Source organism: Salvelinus fontinalis, chromosome 8 (assembly GCF_029448725.1).
Source record: "Salvelinus fontinalis isolate EN_2023a chromosome 8, ASM2944872v1, whole genome shotgun sequence".
In the NCBI taxonomy this organism is placed as follows: Eukaryota; Metazoa; Chordata; class Actinopteri; order Salmoniformes; family Salmonidae; genus Salvelinus; species Salvelinus fontinalis.
This window is the reverse complement of record NC_074672.1, coordinates 37,277,238-37,302,084: the sequence shown is the minus strand read 5'-3', so window position 1 is coordinate 37,302,084 and position 24,847 is coordinate 37,277,238. Positions and strand designations below refer to the sequence as shown.

Genomic DNA, 24,847 nt, shown 5'->3' with positions numbered 1-24,847 from the left:
GAAAAAACAAACACTTAATCAATGACACCTGGATTAATAAAGAAAACTAATTCTGGTAATATTTATATTTTCCATTATAATGTATACATTATTTGCATGTGTTCTCCATTATCATTAAAATGCCACAAAAGCGTTTCCATTAGTTACCACACTCAAAGTGGCTATATGGTAAACATTCATAAAAACTAAAATGAGCTTTTCAGTCTTAACTTAAGGTTAGGGTGTTTGGTTAAATTTAAGGTCAAGGTTTAAAGTCCAATTAAAACAATTTTTTTTTTGTAGAAATGGGCAGGGTTTTGAACTTTGGGGCTGTGGTAACTAGTGACGACCCAGAAAGGCCATTGACGAAGGAAAACGTCCAACCCTAACCTCCTAACCCCTATCCAACCCTACCCTCAACTATAAACCTTTTCTAACCGTACCTTAACTATTTTTAAACGTCAACTTCAATGGACGTCCCAAGGATCCCGAGTAGCACAGACCCTGGAAAAAAGCTCTTGCAAGGGAAGTGACGGTCCTGTGTCGTCAGATCTGTGTTGATGTTTTGTGGGGAATGGAGAGCTTGGAGGACGGGAAGAGGGAGACGGTTTGTTATTGTTCAACTAGCTAGCTATCCCCAGAAAACAAAGCCAATAACAGATGATATCGATATATTTTGTAACCTAAGTGTTTAAGGTCGAATATTGCACAGAAACTGACGGCCTTAACGGCAAAGTAGGCCTACTAGCTACATTCTGGAAAGAAGGAATCGTCACCCCGTTGACCCCCTCCCTAACAGACAACCATGACGATTCTTCCGAAGAAGAAGCCGAACTCGAGTGTCGGTGTTTCGGACCATCCGGACGAGACTGACAGAAGGAGTGGCTCTGACACACATCAACATCCACACGGAGGTCGTACAGGTGCAAGACCGAGGGCCTCGCCGCCACCATGGTCATATCAAGCCGCTCCACCTTCGACAAGGGAGGATAGACGGAACGAAGCTAGCTCTCGGCCGCAGCAGGCCTCTCCCCCTCCCGTGGTTTCAGGGTCTCCTGTTGGACCTGGGGATGGTAATGGGACTGGAGGAATACCATGCGTTGCTGGGACACGCGGAGAACTGTCAGGCAGCGTTGGTTGTGGTGGAGGAATTGGAAGTTGTTGTTCGGGGCCTGGTCTGAGTAAAAGGCGACGACAAGCAACCTGCTCTGGGGTGGCCGGTGGTGGAACACCCGGCGTAGCTGGAGGTGGTGGTGGAGGTCCTAGTGCTGATTCGGAGGAAGGTGCGGGTTACAACAGTGAAGATGAATACGAGAACGCATCGAGACTGCAGTCTGAGGACCCAGCGACAGTGGAGCAGGTAATGCTGTGTAAAATGTAGTTCATTAGTTCAGCTCATGGCCTCCAGGGTGTCCACTACCTTCGTCCCGCAACTAGCCATTTAAATGAACATTCATATTAACAATTATTACTGTTTATTTCAAACAGACACTTTTTTTTGCAAAATAAACCAATACCAGTAGCACATTGGTTTTAAATGGGCGTTCTAGAAATGACCAGTTTGGGAGTAGCGGGTAAATGTTTTGAATGTCACTAGTTATTTGCTTTCTCCATCCAGGTCTGTTCTGTCAACCACATCAATTCAGGCATCATCTAAAATGGAATGTGAAAGTATTCAAAGTTTGGAGAAATAATGAGCTAGCTAGTTTTTTTTGTATGCCAGTCATTTGCTTTTATTACAGGTGTCATAATGCAGCACCTTTCGATTAAGCCTTATCATTAAAGACAGTCTCTGCATGATGTGAATACTATCAGCGTCACAAACAATGGAGCAAATGCATCCCATTCTATTTCCACATGCAAATAGCAGTTTGTTTGTTCTACTGCTAGTCAATAAATGGCATTAGGCTACATGATAGCAATATCTCTTTGGCTAAATATGATATGATGTGGTAGCATTAAAAGCTAGTGTAGGCAAACAAGTAATATTCATCCATTAAAAAAGAGGGCTAAGCTAAAATGAAATTTACAGATTGTACAGTTGCTCAAAGATCTCGAATAAGTGTATTCCTGAAATTCATCATAGCTTCTTATTCTGACTGAATTTTCATCATTATGAACATATCTAGGCTGTTCAGTGACAAATGAGGGATGCTATTTAATAAACCAGGAATTAAGTTGTTCTAGCATTGTAGAAAGAAGGCCCATTTAATTGTTCAATCAGCAATAATAAGCCTACTTCTCCTATTCAATGGTCATGTCCATTAATGATATGCCTAGTTCTATTTGATTCTTCAAGAATCAAAATGCCATGAACATACTCATGAACTTAGTACAGCTGTCTTACTCCATCATAACCCAAGATACAGGCAAAGTTTGTTTTACACAATTGTTTATAAACAATGTCTTTTTAAACCATGTGCCTAGGCCTCTGCTTAAAAAGGATGAAATAATTGCAATAGGTTGCACATCGATTTGAATAAGGTGAATAGACTAAGCCACGGCTGTGCTTAATAGGCCTACTACTCATACGGTTGGCTTTGAAGACATTTGAGGATATTTGTATTTTCCCTCTCGATAAGAAAAGGACAAACTTAATACTACAACCTGTCATTAATGAATTAGCCTCAATAAGTTGGAAACAAACATGTTAATGTAATGGTGTGGTAAACAAGGATTTTCTTTAATTCAGTTGGACGTAGGCTTGGCAGATATACCATTTAGACCGTATACCGGGGGATTTTGAATTACCGGATTTTCAATACTGTTTTTTGGGGAGGTCGGGGGCATCCCCGCCTCGCGGGGGCAGTTGGGATGCGTGCTACGCCACTGTTTATAACTATAAGTTAAGTATAACTATAAGAAATCTAAGATGTCAAATAAATTATATCCAGCTCAGGGTTCCAGCGACACATTTGGTTTGCTAACTTGCTAGCGAAGTGGCTAGATGTTGTGGTCAAGCTTCATGGTTACAGCAGAGACATTCAATCCCCTCCTGGATCAAGATCCCTATTACCTAAATTGTTTTGTGCAGGTTTTTTATTAAATAGCTCCCGTTGTGTGCACTTCCGGTAATATCGTATACCTCGGTATGGTAAAGAAACAGTATGACGTGTGAAAATCTGGATATTGCCAGTGGTGGAAAAAGTACTCAATTGTAATACTTGAGTAAAAGTAAAGATACCTTAATAGAAAATTATTCACGTAAAAGTGAAAGTCACCCAGTAAACCACTAGTTGAGTAAAAGTCAAAAAGAATTTGGTTTTAAATATACTTAAGTATCAAAAGTAAATGGAATTGCTAAAATGTACTTAAGTATCGAAAGTAAAAGTATAAATACTTTCAAATTCCTTATATTAAGCAAACCAGAAGGTACAATTTTCTAGTTATTTTTTTATTGACGGATAGCCAGGGGCGCACTCCAACACTCAGACATAATTTCCAAACAAACAAGCATTTGTGTTTAGTGAGTTAGCCAGATCAGAGGCAGTAGGGATGAGCAGGGATGTTCTCTTGATAAGTGTGTGAATTGGATCATTTTCCTGTCAAAATGTAAAGAGTACTTTTGGGTGCCAGGGAAAACGTTTGGAGTAAAAAGTACATTCTTTTGTTTAGGAATTTGGTAAAATAAAAGTTGCCAAAAATATAAATAGTAAAGTACAGATACCCCTAAAAAACTACTTAAGTAGTACTTTAAAGTATTTTTATTTAAGTACTTTGCATCACTGGATATCGCTCAACCCTAGTTGGACGAAATGATTCAATGATTTGAGAAAGTTTCGGTTGTTACCCATCTAGAGGGCGTCAACCTCACACCTTGCTGGCACACAGGTCTGCTTTAATGTCATTGGAGACTTTGTAAACAAATGTGTAGCTAAAACTCTATTTTAGCCTAATCTGCACTCTTGGAATGTTATTCCATAAATACTTCAACAAGCTCACTTGAGACGTTAATGTAAGGTTGCCTCCTATGGTAGTCGGATAGACCTGCCTGTATAACCCATTGCATTGAATTACAGATTTTCTATTTCTCTCAGCAGGAGCACTGGTTTGAGAAAGCGCTTGGGGAAAAGAAAGGCTTCGTCATTAAAAAAATGAAAGAGGATGGAGCATGTCTCTTCAGAGCTGTCGGTAAGTGGACAGCCTTCTCATTTGCCCTCCAATGGACCCAGGCCTTGTCTTTGAACTCGATCAATCCAACATAAAACCTGCAGCAAAGATGTGCTGATCATTTGTTCAACTTTTATTTGACCAGGGAGTCATACTGAGACCAAGGTCTCTTTTACAGAAGAGCTCTGAATTACAAAAATTACTAAACTGCATCAAATACGAAATGCAAACGGAAACTAAACACGGTCATAAATAAACAAGAACATTAATCAGTAATAAGGTCCTCAATCACAAGTCTAAATTGCCCTAGAGGCACCGAAACGTCAAATGTATTTATAAGCCCTTTTACATTAGCAGATGGCACAAAGTGCTATACAGAAACCCAGCCTAAAACTCCAAACAGCAAGCAATGCAGATGTAGAAGCAAATTTAAGAGAATTTTGAACATTGTTCCTCAAATACAATGCAAAAAAACCCGAAAAGCTGATTTACCTAACTCAGTAGAGACCGAAGGAATTTCCAGAGTTAGCCATCCCTGAGACTGGATGTGGTAATTCATATGTCTTAAGATTATTAATGATGTAAGGTACAGTGGGAGTTTTTGTAAAAGGGCTTTATATATCAAGAGATCAATGAATCGACCTACACGATGTCAAAGATTACCAACCTTCTTTCTGGTAAAGAATGCAGTGATGTGAAATGCTCCAATGAAATGTTGAAAGAATTTTGAAAGAATGTCAGTAATGGACTCCATGGAGGAGCTTGAATGTTATGTACACGTTTTTGACATTGGTATCGTTAGCCTACATTTTGTCTACCATACATGAACTAAATCAAGGTATAATTTGGTAAAGAGCAATGCTAACCAATTTCCGTTTATGACACTAGATGGCGCTACTTTACCATGGTTATTCATAGAGGATTCTATGACGCTGTGACTGTATGAACCCTGTCAAAAGCACAGGGCCAATTCTAATGCTTCTAGTTGATGTGTTTTTCAAAATAAATATTACTTCTGTATACTTTTTCTTGACCCAAAAAACGTTTTTTAGGCCTACTTTGTAAGGGTTTCATTTTTGTCATTAGTTTGTTGCATTTTTTTATGCATTGTTGTGAAAAAATGCATTGTTTCCCTGAATGTGTTCTGTGGATTGAGCATAGCCATGACCCGGCCACCTGCAGGTGTCAGAACGGACTGAGAAGGGCTCCTCTTATCTGGGTCTCCTAGCTTTGTTATTACCCTTAGGCACTGATGGAAACCACATTCATATTATTATTATTATTATTATTTATTTCACCTTTATTTAACCAGGTAGGCTAGTTGAGAACAAGTTCTCATTTACAATTGCGACCTGGCCAAGATAAAGCAAAGCAGTTCGACACATACAACAACACAGAGTTACACATGGAGTAAAACAAACATACAGTCAATAATACAGAAGAAAAATAAGTCTATATACAATGGCCTACATCTATGAATTCACACCAGTTACATTTCTCTTCACACTCCCAGTACTTCAGGTGTAAAACCAATCCATTCCCAAACAATTGGGATAGTTGAACAAGAATGGGGTTATATAAGAGCAGTCCTGAAATGAGGCTTGCGCTTTCCCTTCAGCCAGGTGCTCAAAAAGACTGGCCTAGTTTCTTCTCACTCCATGGGAAAACATTACACTAAATTATTTGGGAATCTGATGGAGGTTTGTTATTTCAGTTTTAAGCCTTCAGGTGTTTGCCTTTGTTTTTCTGGTTAATATTTTTCTTTTATCTGGAAACAGGCCTAGCTAAAGAGAAGATTTAAACAGTAAAACAACCTGTATTCTTATGCATCAACTGTGTGTGCTTTAGAACTGTTGACATATCACTCAACTGATGGGTATTCCATCTTTGAATGAGGGTTATTGTAATGTTGCATTCTTCCTCTCCCGAGCAATACGCAATCACAATACCTAAAGCACTCTCTTCTTAAACATAATACAGCTCTTTTAGTCACCTCACTTAAAACTAGGGTTCTCAGGTGAAGTCAAGAAGGTCTACCTTTGCTTCTGTGTAAAGTTTTGCCATAAACTAGTTTCATTTCATAGAAATTAATTTCGCCATCAACGTGTAACAATAATACTGAGACGACATGCTGGTGGGTTTTTCTACATCAGTGGTGTGAATGTGAGTAGTATTTGACGGTAATTCACCCGTCCACACCTGATGTGTTGTGGTGGGGATTTCTCAATGCTGTACTTTCTGCTTTGGTTTCAGATGTGGCCAGATCACATTTAGAGTTCCTGAGAAAAAGCATTGGACTATCTAACCCACAACCCACTTTTTGTAAACCGGTATATATCCCCCTGTCCACTGAGTATAATTTAGATAGATGTTTAAAGCCTTAGCATCATTGAATACTGACTTCTGAACTGTGATGTATTATGGCTTGACTAAGCTAAGCTACACTGAAAAAAATATATACATGCAACAATTTCAAAGATTTTACTGAGTTATAGATAGTTCACATAAGGAAATCAGTCAATTTTAAATATATTCATTAGGGCCTAATCTATGGATTTCACATGACTGGGAATATAGATATGCATCTGTAGGTCACATATACCTTCAAAAAATGTAGGGGCGTGGATCAGAAAACCATTCAGTATCTGGTGTGACCACCATTTTCCTCATGCAGCACGACACATGTCCTTTCCATAGAGTTGGTCAGGCTGTTGATTGTGGCCTGTAGAATGTTGTCCCACTCCTCTTCAATGGCGGTGCGAAGTGGCTGGATATTGGCGGGAACTGGAACACACTGTCGTACACCTCAATCCAGAGCATCCCAAACATGCTGAGTGGGTATACAGGCCATGGAAGAACTGGGACATTTTCAGCTTCTAGGAATTGTGTACAAATCCTTGTGCAATGGGGCTGTGCATTATCATGCTGAAACATGAGGTGATGGCGGGAGATAAATGACACGACAATGGACCTCAAGATCTCGTCACGGTATCAAATTGACAATGATAAAATGCCATGGCAATACTGCACATTTTAATAAATCAAATCAAATTAGTGGCATTTTATTGTCACCAGCACAAGGTGCACCTGAGTAATGATCATGCTGTTTAATCAGCTTCTTGATATGCCACACCTGTCAGGTGGATGGATTATCTTGGCAAAGGAGAAATGCCTACTTACAGGGATTTAAACAAATTTGTGCACAAAATTTGAGAGAAATAAGCTTTTTGTGCGTATGGAAAAGATCTTGGATATTTTATTTCAGCTCATGGAACATGGGACCAACACTACATGTCGCGTTTATATTTTTGTTCAGTATATATTAGGCAATATATTTACATATTTATTTAAGAGTATCCTAAATACCCAGCCCCCCCCCCCCCCCCCCCCACACACACACTTTAAAAAAAAAAGTATTTTCCTACTATCACTGATTGTAGGAGGGTTAGGGTGCAATCCAATTTGAATTCTATTCAATTCAGGAAGAACACTGAAATTCTAATTCCTATTCTCTCCAGTGTTTTTCAATTAGGAAAATTTGGAATTTGGTTTAGCCTACTTTCTGCATTGAAATGGAATTGAACAACAATACAAAATCATTTATTTTAAAGTATATTTTCCTACAAGCAATGACTTCCACTGATAGCTACTTTATTGAGGAAAAATGTACTTACTTTGATATGTGGTTGTCACACCTAGCTATCTTAAGATGAATGCACTAATTGTTAGTCGCTCTGGATAAGCTAAATGACTAAAATCTAAATATATTTGCTTTCAGAACCGGTTAACGTTCAAGGAACAATTGTTGTTTGTCTTCCGTCCTAGAACACAACCTTTTTTACTTATTGGCTAGTTACCATGTCAATTAAGTTTAGCATTTTTGCAACCCAAGATCATTTGTGTGTAGATATGTCCACATTTTGCTAAATGATGTGACAGTCTGTATCGGCGAGTGGCATCATGACATTGTCATCGGCTAGACCTAGTGCAGGAATAAGGTAAAGGTCTCCGTGGTTACAGAGCCCTGCCCTAGCATTCCTTTTCAATCATTACTGTACTTTCTCATTTATTCCTCCCGTCTCATCTTTTGACTTTGCTCTTCTTTCTCTTGCTCACCTTCACTATTATCAATACCCTCACTCCTCCTTTCATTCATTTTTCATTTTCAGTCACTTTGTTCCCTTTCATTGCTCTGTGTTGGCAGAGAAAGATGCATACCGGAAATCGACTTGACATTAGAGCTGTGTGTAAACTTTGTGTGGACATGTGGGAGTGGGCCACTCTGACCCAGGCAGCTAATCACCTGGTCAACCATCTAGGCTATCTGTTAATATTTTCCTGACACAGGCGCCAGAATAATAGAACTTCATTGGTATTGTTTTGGTTGATACATTTAATTGATATCAGTGAGATTAAAATGGTTAATGGGTCATTCCACGAAAATAGTGATATTTTAAGTAGAAATTGTGCACCAAGGTTGAATTTTAAAAGCCTTTTATATTAAACAAAGTTCTATTTTACCTTAGATAACATGGAGAATTCAATCAATCAGATTTGTTATATTAATAAAGACTTTTTAAAGTGTCCCTCCGTGCACCCTCTGTGACTTCTAGGCAGACTTTAACCCACTTAATCCACACAGTTTTCACCAGCATTGTAAAGTCCTAGTTATTTTGTTGCTTTGACCATCATTTCTGAAGATCATTATTTATTAATTGTGATTAGTGATTAATTTACGTCTGTCCCTCATTATAAAGTCAACCCTGTTCTGTGAACTGAACTCTTGTTTTAATATGGTGAAACTATGCCTTTTTTTTCATAGTTTTTTTTTTTCAAAAGCAACATTGAACATCTAATAGTCAAATCATAGTGTAAAAGCAGTTTACCCGGTCATTTATTTGTTTTGTGTTTTCTGGTGGAAAACTGAGTGGTGGAGCAGAACACGCCAACCCTGTTACCCATAGACGGACAGGTTAGACATGTTAATACATTTTGGGGGTGAAGCTTGCATTCAATTGCAACTCCCTGTTGCACGCAACAAGCTTCCATTCCCCCTGTCACAAGGAGATTCATGACTGATTTAAGATGAGATCGTCAACCCTGTTAGTTTTATTTGGCACTTAATAGGCAATTACTGTATACTTATTTTTCCTTTTAAACCTACTGAAATTAGAACGTGTTTTTTATTAAGTTCAACAGCTCTTTATGACAATGTTAAAAAAAAAATGAAACATGTAAACACTTCTCAAAATGCACTGAATTGGTGCAATGACCCTAATATTGAGAGGACTTATTGGAGAAATGAATTGTCACTGTCTTTCTCTCATCAATATCGGGCCTGTTTTGTGATAATTGGTTTGTAGTGGGAGCTCTAGTCTAGACCCTTTGTGCTTTTGATCCCTACGCTTTCTTGATTAACAGACTGGAACGCACACTGCCATTGAGCCAGAACTAACAGTCCCTGCCTAGAACTTATCATTCCCAGGACTATCTCTTCTCCACACAGCCCAATTCCACTAGCTTTATTATTAAAAAACATTTTGTTTTTTGTGTGTGTGCCTAAGATACAAACAAAAGTTTGTATGTTTTTGTGTGTGTTTTTGTTCGTTGCCAATCGCACAAGAAAATCAAATATCAATCAGATATGTCTGACAGTTCACATACCATGGAGAATCGCTTTGATCAGAATGTCCTACTGATTCTATTGCCATGGTTTTATACCAATTAACATTCCAGCAGTATTCTCGCCAACCTTGCAGCATTCTCAGGTATGAGTGATACTATCACTAGTCACAATCCTATACGGTCTGTAAGTAGGAATGTGAATTACACATTAACATGCTTGGACTGAAACAAGTTAAACCTGTGTGTGTGGAGACTGTAGGTCATCTCATTTCTCAGGTGTGTGTGTGTGTGAACCGGTCGGAGAAAGCCTTAAATTATGCAAAACACATTCCAGCTGCATGTGACTCTGGGTTGTGTGTGTCCAACAGGTTCTGTTCAATGTTTCTCTGTCTGTGGTAGTAAACAAAATGATTGCGATTATTTCTCTGGCATCCAGAGAAAAGACAGGTGTGAGTTAACATGTACTTTGTTTGTTTTGCACTGTGAATGTATTTTTGTTTAGCACTGTCTGTCCATGAATCCAAACATGGATACTTGCTGCACAACAACAATGATGTCATCCAGAGAACCAGGCTTGATTGATAGACCCATAGCCTCTTCTCATTTCCCACTTTTTCCCATGACAACATTGATGGGTTCCCCTCCATTAGGACCCTGCAGGGCCTGTATATTGCTGCTATCATTTAGGCCTTAGTTATTGACTTCTGTGCAGTCCTCTCCCCAGTCCTTTGATTTCATTGTGCGCTAAGGTGTGGGTGAAATTCCTTACTGACAATGTTGACATGGTAACCGGGTCTCCAGTAAAGAAGAGAGTCGTGTGCATTGTCATGATGTTTAATAAGCCCAGAGGGGCTTAAAAAGAGCCGAAACTTGTTAAAGAAAGTTCCAAATCCATATAGCCTAAATTAAGTTTATGACTGGTCTCTGTTTTACAAAATGTATTAACAACTTGGCCTACAATCTGAGGTAGAAGCCAGTTAATATATTTTCTTTGCTAAGTGAGTGAGTGTCCCAGGAGGCTCAGGATTTGTACCTGCGACTCCCCAAGCCACTGAACACACAGCCTGAAGGCTGACAAGAGCATCTGGATATTATGCTCTCACATTTTCATAGTAATAAAATTACTGGCATGAAGGCTACTGGCTGAGCTTTGATAACATTGAAGCTGCTGCACTAAGGATCTCATTTTATTTGTCTATTCAAAAACGTAGAGCACAGTTTGAAGCTAACCTGGAGTTAAGATGTTCTGCGGTGCATTCCAAAGACGTCGATCATTGTGTTGACCCTGTGCTTCTTCTAGGCCTCGGGACTACACATTTCATAAGGATCACAAAACACTACCCATGTAACCGGTCAGGACAGCACATTTGGTGGCCTTTGACCTTACACAATGAGGTCATGAGCGAAGCTAGTAGTACCTGTGTAAGTGAAACTTCAACTGCCAAGAAAAAAAAAAAAACTATTTAAGAGAGAGAAAAATTTTGTAGGTAGTAGGAAAAAAATTTGTATGTGAAGGCACACTGTACTGGTGAACTTAGAGATGGTGCCCTTTGGCTTAATTACCGTTACAGTGAGTCTACACATTTTCGTCTGTCTGGTCCGAAAACGCAGAGTTTTGCAATAATCCCAACCAGCATAGACGACTGTCTGAAAAATTGAGAAAGATTGGAGATCACCCCCCAGCATAATTTTGAAATGGTACTCAGAGTCAGTCTGATCACAATACACTATTCATGACCTTAAGCCATACTATGATTCAGAAGTGATGCTAATCTTAAGTAATAATTGTTCATTTAGACATTTTGAAGTTCACACATTGCTCACTTTGCCCTTTTGCCCAATTGCACATTGGTCTTATGAGTTGCAATAGTACAGACAACACACACCCACACACACACACACACACACAACACGTGGGACGTCCCCTCCCCCCCACACACACAGGGTTTAGTAATTCAGAGCTAGTAAGTTTGAACTTTTCCATATTGAAATGCTTCTGAACTGTTAGATGAAGGTGAATACATAGTTAGAGATAAAGGGGTGTAATGACAGGATAGGTCCTTACAATTGAGGCTTTACTCAATCTTTCATCCAGTTTTAGGCATAGCAGCCTGATTGAGGAAGTCTAATTTGGGTAAGAATTACACTGAAGCGAGCATTTGGGCCGCAGTGTAATTTTATCTCAAAAGATCAGACGGTGGCAGGTAGGCCTTATCTGTGATTAGATGTTGAATGCAGTTGGCATAGGTAGGGGGCTATTGATCTGTTTATGTTTAAAGAGCAAAGTTCAAGTTGGAGATGTCCGGTCAAATACAACAGGTCACTGGAACCTGGCAGTATCATTGTCAAATAGGTTACACTGCTCTGCCTTTGACTGTGACAGTGGTGCTCATCTCCAGGATCATTTAGTGGGTCAGTATTCAGTAGCAAATCATCAACAATGGTAGCCATGATTCACCTGCATCTGACTGGCAGGGCTACCTTAAAAAAACTAGAAGAATATTTTAGGGTATGTAGACTCAACTGTGGTGTCTGAAATGGTATTCGTTCATAGCATTCAATATCTGCTCTCAACTCATCTTCTTGAGTTGAGTCTGCCCTCAGCCCTTATTACTTTGTTTCCTGGCCAGAGTAGAATGAGTGAAGCAGTCTCTAAGGATCTTTTAGTAGCATGTCAGCCTACTCTAATACTGTTTTGAGTTGGCAAAACACTGCAGACTGGTTTTTTTCTATCTTTCCACAACTCGCTGCATGAAGACACAATGGAGCAACATCAGGCCTCGCCGATATGATTCCAGTGAAGAGCAGATTTCTTTATTCACGTGCTTGTTCTCCATTGACGGGTGACTTAAGAGTAATTTATGCATCATTTAGATAAACTTTATCAACCGTTGACAGACCAGCAGGGTAGGGACCGAACTAATCTGCCTGTCTCTAGATCTGCATAGAGCCCTGCCCCTTTCTTAGAAATGCACTCATTGGTTACTTACCAGTATTGCATTATCGCTTGGTTGTAGCTGGTATGCATGTGGTTTCTGGTTCTCTGTGTGGTGTTAGGCTACATTTCACAAGAAGCGACCATCTATTCAGCTCTTTTCTCAGTAATCTTGCACAAAGAATTTCTTCCTCTTCCGTTTTTCTCGTCAGTCTCCTCCTCATTGACCAGTTGCCTGGTCATGTTTTCTGACAGGCATCAAACCCCAGTTCATCATATTCACCAACCCTACTCATAGAACACTGTTAGGTTGCTTTGGTGTGATATTCTTGGTATAGTATCTCAGATTGTTTTGTCAATTCTCACATAGAAACTTCATTGGGAGGAAGGATGTTTGACATGTTTTTTTTATTTTACATTTGTATGACAATTTTTTTCTGTTTTTATCATGATGGAAGTCGCCATTTTAGGCCCCTTTTCAGACCTATTCATGCCTCATGTAAGACCCTGTGATCCGTACATGATACATCCTGGTGTCATTATAGTTCTTATACTATTCTCTAACATATGGAGTATGTCTAGATTCTGAAATACACATTTACACATGAATTTATTCAACATGAATGATATATCTCAGACTACCCTTTTTGAGATTGTTCATTTTAAGAGGTTTTGTTTAGAACAATATACTCTACAAGTACATCACATTTCTGGAGTGGGCTCTGCAAATTCCGAAGTTCTAATCGGTTTTATGAGCACCGTGAATGGTAAATGGTAGGATATGTGCTGAGTACTCGGACAAAACAAGTATCGGAACTGATATGAATTTTCCGAATATGATTATGACACAATTATTTATTAACTAATAACAATTTATTTATTTTTTTGTCCATGATTGGAAGAAGAACAAAAAAACTATTTCAGCTGCCAACACACTTCTCTCTTTCATTCAAACAGTGTGAAGCACTGTGTGTGCTAAATGACTGTTGGCTATTTCTTCTGTCTGTAAAGAAACGGGCGGGGTATCGGTTGAGCCTGTTGCAACGATTGGATTATAACATGCCGCTCTTCCTCTGCTCTCATTCCCAAGACAGACACGCGAGGATCTCTTTCACTCACTTACTCATCTCCAAACAGAATTTATGAATCCATAGCTAGTCATTGTTGTTCAATCTACAACTGAAGAGTACTTCTTTCTGTAATAAAGCCCTTTTGTGGGGGAAAACCCATTCTGATTTGCTCCTCTATCAAGTGAAACAATACATGGGTCAAGTGAATTCACCTACCTTCATCTAAATCTGTGTCTGGGAAAAATGCAGGCAGTAGTAGCCAGCCATGCATTAAGCTATTTATTAGCCAATTGTGTTGATAATGGAGTTGGACTAAGTAAGTAAATGATGTGCATTTTCATCTGTCAGGGTAATTTACCTTTGCAACTCAATATTAGGAAGGTCTTCTTAATGTTTGCTATACTCGGTGTGCATTCTATGGTCAAAATGGTGCACATCATTATAAGTACCAGAGAACTCACTCTGAAGTTTGAAGAATATATTCTTCCACAAAAAAACAAACAAGTTCAATCAAAAAGGGTTGTTTTATGATATTCATACTAATAGTTGTAATGTTGGAAAAAATGTATGTGAAAATGTGTATTTCAGAATGTATGTTGGAGCACACTATAAGGCAGGGGTCACCAACCGGTCAATCTTCAAGGCATTCCGAGTTGATCACCAAACATTTCTGTAGAAAAGCCAACGATAAAGGCTGTGTATAAAGGCTTGTGCTCTTTTTACATTTTATTTGTGTTGCACTGTTGGCGGTAGGTTCACTTGATTCAGAAGCCCTGCGCACCGGGTAAGCAAAGTGTTCCTATTTTGAACCATTTAATTTGTCTGAAAAGACTCCAATTACCCAGTGGATCGGGAGATCTGTGGCTAAATGAAGTGCTCCTACTGCACTGGCCAATTGGATAGCTTATATCACCGTCCCAACAGAGCTTCCGCAACCCCGGCCACAGCAAAGTTTGATACTAACTAACTAAGATTTAATAACTTTTAAAACCATGACCACAGAGAGACTCTCAAAGAATACGGCAAAGAGCTGCTGTATTTTATGAGTGAGTTCATGTTAAAAAATGTGTTCAGCACTGTCAACACTGTTCTTTTTCAACACTATTACAAAACATAAAACATGCTTCTCACTACTTCCAATCACGCTGCAATGAATCAGTAGCCAAGAGTATCAATAGTCCTGCGTTGTTATTATTATTAGCAGCTCGTCCTATTTTTAATAGCGAGGAATATTTCACTTTATTTGGTCATAGGAACAACATGAATTTGTGCATGAGGCACTTGCGGTACGACTAGAGTTCACCATCAGGTGGAAGACGCTGTCCCCTTTCTCTGGTCAGTCTCACCATAGGAAGGAGAGAGCAGGGACCGTGAGAGGCGGACCCTCTGCTGCTCTCGCCCGCCCTCCGCTGAGACTAGTGTCGTGTTCAAGACAACTGGGAACTCGGGGGGGGGGGGGGGGGCGAGATCCGACTGGGGGAAAATGGTTTTGAACGGTCGTCCAACTCGGAATTCAATGTCGGCAACTCTGACATGTTTCTAAACCTCCGACCTGAAGATCACTGACGTCATGATTTGACCTTGTTTCTTTTCCAGTTGTCTTGAAAGCACCATGACCATTAGATGCAGGCACCATCAGTCCATTAAAATATAATGATTTAAATTTATGCTCAGCTGTGCCTCGCAAGTGCTACACCAACTGATCTATTTTGTAATCAAAGCTTGAGTTTTGAAATATGGTCTGAGAATATAGTCTGAGAAGAACAATATTGTCAGGCCAGGCATATAGCCAATATGCTGTGATAATGTAATGTAGGCCTACTGCACAAACCTCATTCACATAGAACTGTTTTATTAGGTTAATAGTAATAAATACAAAAATGTAAGTAATGTTTAAAAAAATCTGAGCGGTAGATCTCTGCTTGCTTTTTGACTGCGAAAGTGATCTTGACTCAGAAAAGGTTGGTGTCCACTGCTATAAGGAATATAATGACACTAAGATGTCTGTGTCCTGTACAGTTCACAGATCAGAGGGTCTTACAGGAGGCATGTACAGGTCTAAAAAGGGCTTAAAACGACCACTTTCATCATGGATTTTCTAAAAATAAAATGGTTTGTGATACAAATGTAAAAAGCATTTCAAACATCCTTCCTCTCCTAATGAAGTTTCTATGTGAGAATTGCCAGAATAATCTGAGATACCAAAAATGTTTTCTGCTCCTGCTGGCATGGAATCACTCTTTGTACTCTTTCTTCATTGATGATTTTAGTTATTTTAGAAAATGACTGAAGGCTACATGACAAATCAACCACATAACTAACTGAGGTCCTAGCATCTGTTTTGTTCAGAACTGAAACGTGCAGTGGAAAGATCTCATGAGAATGGGATTTTTGGCAGATGAGTCAGATTTACACCAATGCGTTTGGGGGTTATCCCCATCTCAAACAGCCGTCCTACACCTGTCCATGTCATACTTCACTGGAGTTCACTTGGTTCATAGACCATTACATCTCAACCTCATCAGGGGAATTGGGTACTGAAAGCAGTCAAACATGTGACTCGTCTCCTCTAGCCTAATTCTCCACCACTTCTTTAAACCAGTAGGTCACAGGTTGCTGAATGATATTTAAACATCCATACATCTGTATTTGAACCTTGAAGTGTCGTCCTTTGTGTAATGTAGGCCTATTTGTTTAAATGTGACTCTGTCCAGAGTGACAGTGAGGAACATGTTGAAGGTCAGGAACACCATGAGCAGCTCATTCAGGCGTGTTGCTGAGGCATAATGACAAACTGGACCTGCCAGACAATGTGCCCTCCATCCAACAGTAGCCACTTGGAGTGTTGCCAGTGCCACATCTTGCCATGAGAACATTCAGTCACAAGGGATCTAGAATATTTTGTCCTAGTCATACACAAGCTTCAAAACACTGTATGATTTTTTTTGTAGTGAAATTCAAGACTACGTTGTCAATGATGACATTATGGCACGGACAGTTGTTGGAACTGACATTTTTCAAAGACTTTAGTCACCATCCTTCAGGTTAAAACATTGAGGCTGTTTACTCTTTTTAGTTTGCATTATTAGATATCTTTATTTAGTTAAAACATATATGTTTGGTGGTGGGAAGTAAGATAGGTTTTACTGTTATTCTATTTCCATAACCATTTTTGCTAAATGTATTTCTGTTTCTGCACTGGTTAAGCAGGTTAATGCTGAGAAAGAGGAAATTGACTAAGAGATTCTCAGAATCTTTGCGGCTTACAGTACCATGTGACTTGCCGGAATGAAGACTGGAACTGGTGCTCATTTGCATATTTTGCGCTGGTTGAGGAAAGGGGGGTCTGTGGAGAGGAAACCTTTTAGTTTTGTTTACATATGTGGATCATACAAGTGACTCAACTCATATCTCTATATAGATCACATATAGCTGGGGATGCAACCACAGAGAAAGCCCGCCAAAATACCCCTTTATAGTCAATCTACCATCTTATGCATTCAAATGTGCAATACTGATGATAAAGCATTTGCACCTGCTTTAATAAAATAGTCCTATAGATCCATATTGATTACAGTACCAGTCAAAAGTTTGCACACACCTACTTATTCAAAGGTTTTTCTTTATTTTTACTATTTTCTTCATTTTAGAATAATAGTGAAGACATCAAAACTATGAAATAACAGATTTGGAATCATGTAGTAACCAAAAAAGTGTTAAACAAATCAAAATATATTTGAGATTTGAGATTCTTCAAAGTAGCCACCTACTTTGGGCCTTGATGACAGTTTTGCACACTCTTGGCATTCTCTCATCCAGCTTCATGAAGAGGTCACCTGGAATGCATTTCAATGAACAGGTGTGCCTTGTTAAAAGTTAACTTGTAGAATTTCTTTCCTTAATGCATTTGAGCCAATCAGTTGTGTTGTGACAGGGTAGGGGTGGTATACAGAAGATAGCCCTATTTGGTTAAAGACCAAGTCCATATTATTGCAAGAACAAATCAAATAAGCAAAGAGAATCGACAGTCCATCATTACCTTAAGCCGGGAAGGTCAGTTAATTTGGAAAATTTAATGAACTTTGAAAGTTTCTTCAAGTGCAGATGCAAAAACCATCAAGCGCTATGACGAAACTGGCTCTCATGAAGACCACCACAGGAAAGGAAGACCCAAAGTTTCCTCTGCTGCAGAGGATAAGTTCATTAGAGTTACCAGCCTCAGAAATTGCAGCCCAAATAAATGCTTCACAGAGTTCAAGTAACAGACACATCTCAACATCAACTGTTCAGAGGAGAGACTGTGAATCAGGCCTTAATGGTCGAATTTCTGCAAAGGAACCACTACTAAAGGACACCAATAAGAAGAGGTTTGCTTGGGCCAAGAAACACGAGCAATGGACATTAGACAGGCGGACATCTGTCCTTTGGTCTGATGAGTTCAAATTTGAGAATTTTGGTTCCAACCGATGTGTCTTTGTGAGATGCAGAGTAGGTGAACGGATTATCTCTGCATGTGTAGTTCCTACCATGAAGCATTGAGGAGGAGGTGTGAGGATTTAGAATTCTAGGCACACTTAACCAGCATGGCTACCACAGCAATACGACATCCCATCTGGTTTGCGCTTAGTGGGACTATCATTTGTTTTTCAATAGGACAATGACCCAAAAGCAAAACCAAGAAGGAGAGTGATGGAGTGCTGCATCAGATGACCTGGCCTCCACAATCACCGAACCTCAACCCAATTGAGATGGTTTGGGATGAGTTGGACCATTTAGAGTGAAGGAAAAGCAGCCAACAATTGCTCCGCATATGTGGGAACTCTTTCAAGACTGTTGGAAAATCAGTCCAGGAGAAACTGGTTGTGAGAATGCCAAGAGTGTGCAAAGCTGTCATCAAGGCAAAGGGTGGCTACATTGAAAAATCTGAAATCTAAAATATATTTAGATTTGTTTAACACTTTTTTTTGGTTACAACATGATTCCAAATGTGTTATTTCATAGTTTTGATGTCTTCACTATTATTCTACAATGTAGAAAATAAAGAAAAACCCTTGAATGAGTAGGTATGTCCAAACGTTTGACTGGTACTGTAAATTACATACAACTGCATTAATCGTACTTTGTCATACTTTGTCAGTCATATGCTATTTCATACGTATTAATTTGATCTAGGCTTCGTCAGAAAGATGTATGTTGCATTTTGTTGTAACACCTAATCCCCTCTTGTTTGCAGCTGATCAAGTATATGGAGACCAAGATATGCATGAAGTTGTCCGTAAACACTGCATGGACTACTTGGTAAGTTTTCTACTTTCTTTGGTTACCAGGCAGATTTCACCTGTTGGGATTTTTCATAATGAAAATGTGTACTCTAATTTCAGACGAAAAATGCAGACTACTTTTCGAACTACGTGACAGAAGACTTCACCACGTACATCAACAGGAAGAGGAAAAACAACTGCCACGGGAACCATATTGAGATGCAGGCTATGGCAGAGATGTACAATCGACCAGTGGAAGTTTACCAGGAGGGCACAGGTGTGTTTTTCAGTAGTGCGCCATGCCAGGTGCATTATTATCAGAGCTAATGGTCCTCTGGTAGGTCCTCTGTAACTCAGTCAGTAGAGCAATGGCGCTTGAGACGCCAGGGTAGTGGGTTTGAATCCCAGGATCACCCATACGTAAAGATTTATGTAAGCATGACTAAGTTGTTGTGGATTAAAGTGAATGCTAAACAGCATATATTATTATTACTGTACACAGTTTGTAATTTTTTTGTTTTATGGCCTTTGACATGTAGGCCTACTTGAGAGAGATTATTAATAGGTACTCCTGTGAGTTATTGGACTGTTTTTCAAACAGGACTGACATTTTATTATTGATTAAAATCTAGACAATTTGGGCATTAGTGTTTTAAATCGAATTTCTTCTGAATAAGTGTGGACATAGTAGTGCACTACATTGATCACGTCGTTCTGTTAACTCTTTTTTTCTCCCCCTCTTCCAGAACCAATTAACACGTTCCATGGCATTCATCAAAACAATGATGAACCAATCAGAGTCAGCTACCATCGTAACATTCACTACAACTCTGTGGTGAACCCCAACAAAGCGACAATTGGAGTAGGCCTTGGGCTTCCTGCTTTAAAACCAGGGGTGGGTACCTACATCTTGTCTTTAGGATTTAACACGGAAGTGGGCAATATATCCTTGTGGTTGTTACATTACTAGAAAATAAAAACAGTATTTAGATGTGTAAAACATGCCATTTGAGGACAACTGGTAGAGTGTTATGTAGGCGCATCTATAAGAGACCTTGGTCTCAGCATGGCTCCCTGTCATAATAAAGGTTAAATGTGTGTTCTGGAGAATTTCATTAGGTTCCCTTGATTCTAATTGATTCACCTTGATTCACCTTGATTTACGATGCTAGAGATGTTGGCCTGGTTTACGACGGTGTGACTGTCTTCTTCCTGTGTGTGACTCAGTTGACCCCTCTGTCACGCTAAATGGTTGTTTGAAAGCACTGTTGCCTAATCGTTACTTTTTAGTGCGTTGACATGTTCCAGCTGGCAGCCTGCATTGCCTCTGAGTCACAGACGCATCTCACATTGCATTGTCATTTCAGTGACGAGCAGTTTAAGTTGAGTTCATGATTATATGATTTATTGACATTAACCAATTAGCAGCTGGCTAGCATTGCTGTTAGTGTTGTTATCAGTTCCATTGCCTTTTCCTGTCTTAGACAGGTGGTTGTTATCAAATTTGACTTAATTGATTAGTCGCATAAAGTTATAAAGGCTTTTTGGATGCAGCGTTGGTTGTGTAATAGTGCAATTGAAATCTTTCATAACTGAATCATTCAGAGATCTTGTGACTTTCCCCTGACGAAATGGATGACGTCCATGGGTCTATCCAGACACAGTCAGGCAGCCAGGCAGACTCAGTCAGAGTGGAAAAGTGGGAGAGAGGTGACAGTCTTTGGGTCATCATAGCTTAAGATCCCTGCGAGACGAGAGCGTGTGGCCTGGTGTCCCACTTTCAGAACACATACACATCAAAGGAAGGGAGGCTGAGCTCAGAGAGGGGCAACATTCCACATGTCCCCGTCTCTCTGGAGGAGCCTATTAGCAGTACACTGTGCTGTTTGTGTTGAGATGCCTAATGATAACACTACCATGATCAACAAGCAGTGCATCATGGTGAATGACCCCACAGTAATTAGAAAACACTAGCCTAGGCTCCTTGGCCAGGAAAACCACTGTAGCACTCAACAGAATAGCTGTTTGTTGATGTATATTGTATTTATTGATGATTGCTGTTTTGTATTGTTATTGGTTGAATGTTGGCAGATGTTTGAGCCAGTTAAAAGTGACAATGTTTTGATTACAACACATAAATGTGGATGGAGAGTCTTATCTACTTTTTTTTTTTAACTTTCTAATTTGTAAGGGGGAAAACATATTGTCTTAATAGTGTAATTTGTTGTCATTAAACAGCTTCATAACATTGCGGTTGTCATGAAGCGCTAGCTAGATAACGGTGGCACTGTTGAGGTATCTTGGGTACTCAAAGTGCTTTAGAAGAACATCAGATGTTATCGGTAGGCCTAAGGACTTGTTGTTAGTTGGGAACTAACTGTGAACTTTGTGCATTGGTCTCATTCATCATATTGAGCAGGGCAGAGGACCATGACGTTATGGGGAACAGACTGTGCAGTTGGATTGTTCAGGCGCTAAGGACATGTTGTCTACCATGGGTGGAGCTCCCACATAGAGGGCCACACACCTAGCCATCTCCATTAAGCCTTAGATTAGGAAACGGGCATGCTTTCCCAGAAAGGCTAGAGGCAGTTTTTCCATTTGCTAAATTCTGAGTGTCCTGATTGTCTCTTACTAATGCGCGCATGGACAAAAATATCAAAGACCTGGAGTCATTTCTAGACAGATAGTGACATTCTCTTGATAGCCAGCAGACTAAACTTGTCAAATCTCCTTGATAAGGTGTGAAGGATCTGAATAGTTTGTCTTGGTCGTTACACATTGTTACTTGGTCGTTACACATTGTTACTTGGTTGTTACACATTGTTACTTGGTCGTTACACATTGTTACTTGGTCGTTACACATTGTTACTTGGTCGTTACACATTGTTACTTGGTCTTTACACATTGTCTTGGTCGTTACACATTTTTACTTGGTCGTTACACATTGTTACTTGGTCTTTACACATTGTTACTTGGTTGTTACACATTGTTACTTGGTCGTTACACATTGTCTTGGTCATTACACATTGTCCCCTAGGCCTGGGAATTGCCGGGGAACTCATGATACGATATTATCACGATACTTAGGTGCCAATGCGATATGTAATGCTATTCTCATGATTCTATATGTGTATATTGCTCACCATATGTTGCATATGGGACAAGAGAGAGAGAGTGAGAAAAGAGAGTGAGTCACTCTCACAAGAGAGTGAGCCATGAGAAAATGAGTCTGGATCCCTATTTTAAAAATTGAGTTTTGATGCAGGCCCAGCCAACTTGTGCAAAAATGATATTGTCGATACGATATATCATCAAAAATAATATCCCGATATGTAACTATCGATTTATTTCAGTTTTATGTCCAGTTAGTGACATCTGTCCTCTCCCTCCCTCCCAGCAGTATGTAGACCAGTCACTTATGAAGAACGCTATAAAGACCTCTGAGGAGTCATGGATCGAGCAGCAGATGCTGGAGGACAAGAAGAGAGCCACGGACTGGGAGGCCACCAACGAGGCCATTGAGGAGCAGGTGGCCAGGGAGTCCTACCTGCAGTGGCTCCAGGACCAAGAGAAGCAGGCGCGCCAGGTGAGAGAAAACGTGGAAGTACATGGCAGATTAAAGAGCAATTCAGTGACATCCTTCTTAGAAAGACAATAGTACCACATTTGGTTCATATGAATCTAGTGTCCAGTATTGAAGTGTTGCAGCAGCTGGCATGTGTTTTAATGAGGTCCATGTCTCCCTCTCCTCCCAGCCCCGTAAGGCTAGTGCCACCTGCAGCTCGGCCACCGCAGCATCTTCTAGTGGTCTGGAGGAGTGGAGTGCCCGCTCGCCCCGGCAGCGCAGCTCAGCTCCCTCACCGGAGAACACTGACCCCTCTCACTCAGACACAAGCAACAAGCCTCCCTCCCCTGCTGGGGCAGCCCTCATGTCCAAGCCCCCTTCACCTTGTGCCCCAGGTTAGTCACTGTGACAAACCATCAGAAGTGTCATGAATCAACTGAGAGGGTTGTGTATCAAATTAACATTGGAATCGTAGAGTTTCATCTTTGTAAAGAATCCTGATTTGATGATGGGAATGTCTCTCTGCCCCCTATTCTAGGTCCCAGCAACCAGGCTTGTGTTGGGCCTGATAGACCCACCTCCTCTCTGAAGTCGCTGTACCCGGCCCTGGAGTACCGTGCTATCATGAAAGAAATGTCACCCACCGCCTTTGGTAAGATAATCACTTGCTCTTTCTTTACTTAAAGACTTACTCAAATGAATGCATTCAATTCAGTTCAAACAACTGTATTTGTCCCCTTAGGGCAATTACTGCTGTTGTATGTTATGTTATTTATATGTTATTCATAGAATGGGTAGTATGTTCAGTTTGAGATGTAATATTTCGCTTGGGATAGTTTTCAACACTAGCTGCAATCCTTAACATAAGGCATATCAATCACAGTGTTCTAGACAGTGTTATTACACATCCTCTGTTGTGAAAGCACGGTGCTGTAGCTGCTGCTGGACTGAAGACACTTGAATAACAACAGATGTATGCTAGAGATTAGTGGAACATTTCTGTTTTGTTTTACATAACTTTCAAATGATAGGATAGGTTAAAGTGTATCATCATAATGTTTCTTTTTTTATTAGATTTATTAGGATCCCCATTAGCCAACGCCAATGGCAAAAGCAAATATTACTGGGTTCCGACACATAACGAAAAATACATTACAGACAAAATCATTTAAAATGTACATAATGTACATTTTTAAAAACTGTGTGTGCACCTATCAGTTATACATACATGTAGCTTTAAAGTATTTGGGTCACCATAGGACATGTATTTTTTTTACTGATCATCTCTCATGATGGTATATTCTATCGCTTAGCAACTCTGTATCTGAAAGGAAAACAAACAGGAAATCAGAAGAAGAATTGTAAGAACGTAGAATAGTAGAAACATGAAACAAGGGTGTGGTGCGGGAGCAGAGTTGTAAAACGGATGCACTTCACCTGAAATGTCCTCCCTCATATTGGCTGGGTCGTGATTGGGTGCATATACTGCCACATTTGTATTTGTGTACAAGCTTTTTCAACCCAAACAAAATCTATGTTAACCACTGTCACTAATGTGCAGAATATAAACAGCAACTAACAATATTTTATAAACTAGTAATTCCAATACCCTTGATTTAAAATAACTACCAGAGTTTTTTTCTTCTCAAAGTCCTCTTACATTAGAATGCTAGAATTTGTATTTTTCCCTTTCTCTATGGTGTAGGCTTAACAGACTGGGAGGATGATGAGATTCTGGCCTCAGTCTTGGCCGTTTCACAACAAGAGTACCTCGACAGCATGAAGAAGAACTCAATGCATAGAGAACCCTCTCCAGACAGCAGTTGATAAAGGGGATCAAGCACACACACAACGTCCCCTGGAAGGAAGGTGGCAGAACGGGGAAAAATCCAAACGTCATCATGTAACCATCCAGTCTTCTCTCCTCCTTCTCCCTATCATCCATCTCTGCCTCTCCACACCTACCAATAAAGATCCAGCATAATCAGACTCCACCCCCTTCCTTTCTAATACCATAGACACCATCATTGGACTTATTTAGTTGCATGTTTAATTGAACACAACCAATATCATCATAGAAAACAAGAAGAAAAAATATATAAAAATGGTCATACTTATCCTCTTAATGATTGGTTAATATAAGTTTGTTTTATTTTATTTTCTTGTTTGGGATGAAAATACATTTTTTTTTTCTTGGAATAAAAGAGGAAATCTTTCTGAAAACAGCATTTTTGTGTATTTCTTTTTGCTATAACTGTATTTATTAATTTCATACCCACTCGAATTGATATACACTTCT

General features: G+C 39.7%; 1 protein-coding gene across 3 annotated transcripts; it reads left to right on the top strand.

Annotated features, from left to right (window-relative positions):
• Nucleotides 1–349: 349 nt before the first annotated feature.
• On the top strand, nt 350–24,771 carry otud5a (OTU deubiquitinase 5a). 3 transcript variants are annotated; one of them, XM_055932397.1, is made up of 9 exons: nt 350–1,339; nt 4,020–4,110; nt 18,953–19,017; nt 19,101–19,257; nt 19,727–19,875; nt 22,381–22,569; nt 22,739–22,943; nt 23,087–23,200; nt 24,254–24,771. In XM_055932397.1, the coding sequence occupies exons 1-9, from the start codon at nt 785–787 to the stop codon at nt 24,373–24,375; spliced, it is 1,647 nt and encodes a 548-aa protein (XP_055788372.1). In that variant the 5' UTR covers nt 350–784; the 3' UTR covers nt 24,376–24,771. The 3 variants fall into 3 exon arrangements, with proteins under 3 accessions (XP_055788372.1, XP_055788370.1, XP_055788371.1); XM_055932395.1 differs by having other exon boundaries at nt 351–1,339; nt 4,017–4,110; XM_055932396.1 differs by having other exon boundaries at nt 352–1,339; nt 4,017–4,110; nt 22,384–22,569.
• The last annotated feature ends 76 nt before the right edge of the window (nt 24,772–24,847 follow it).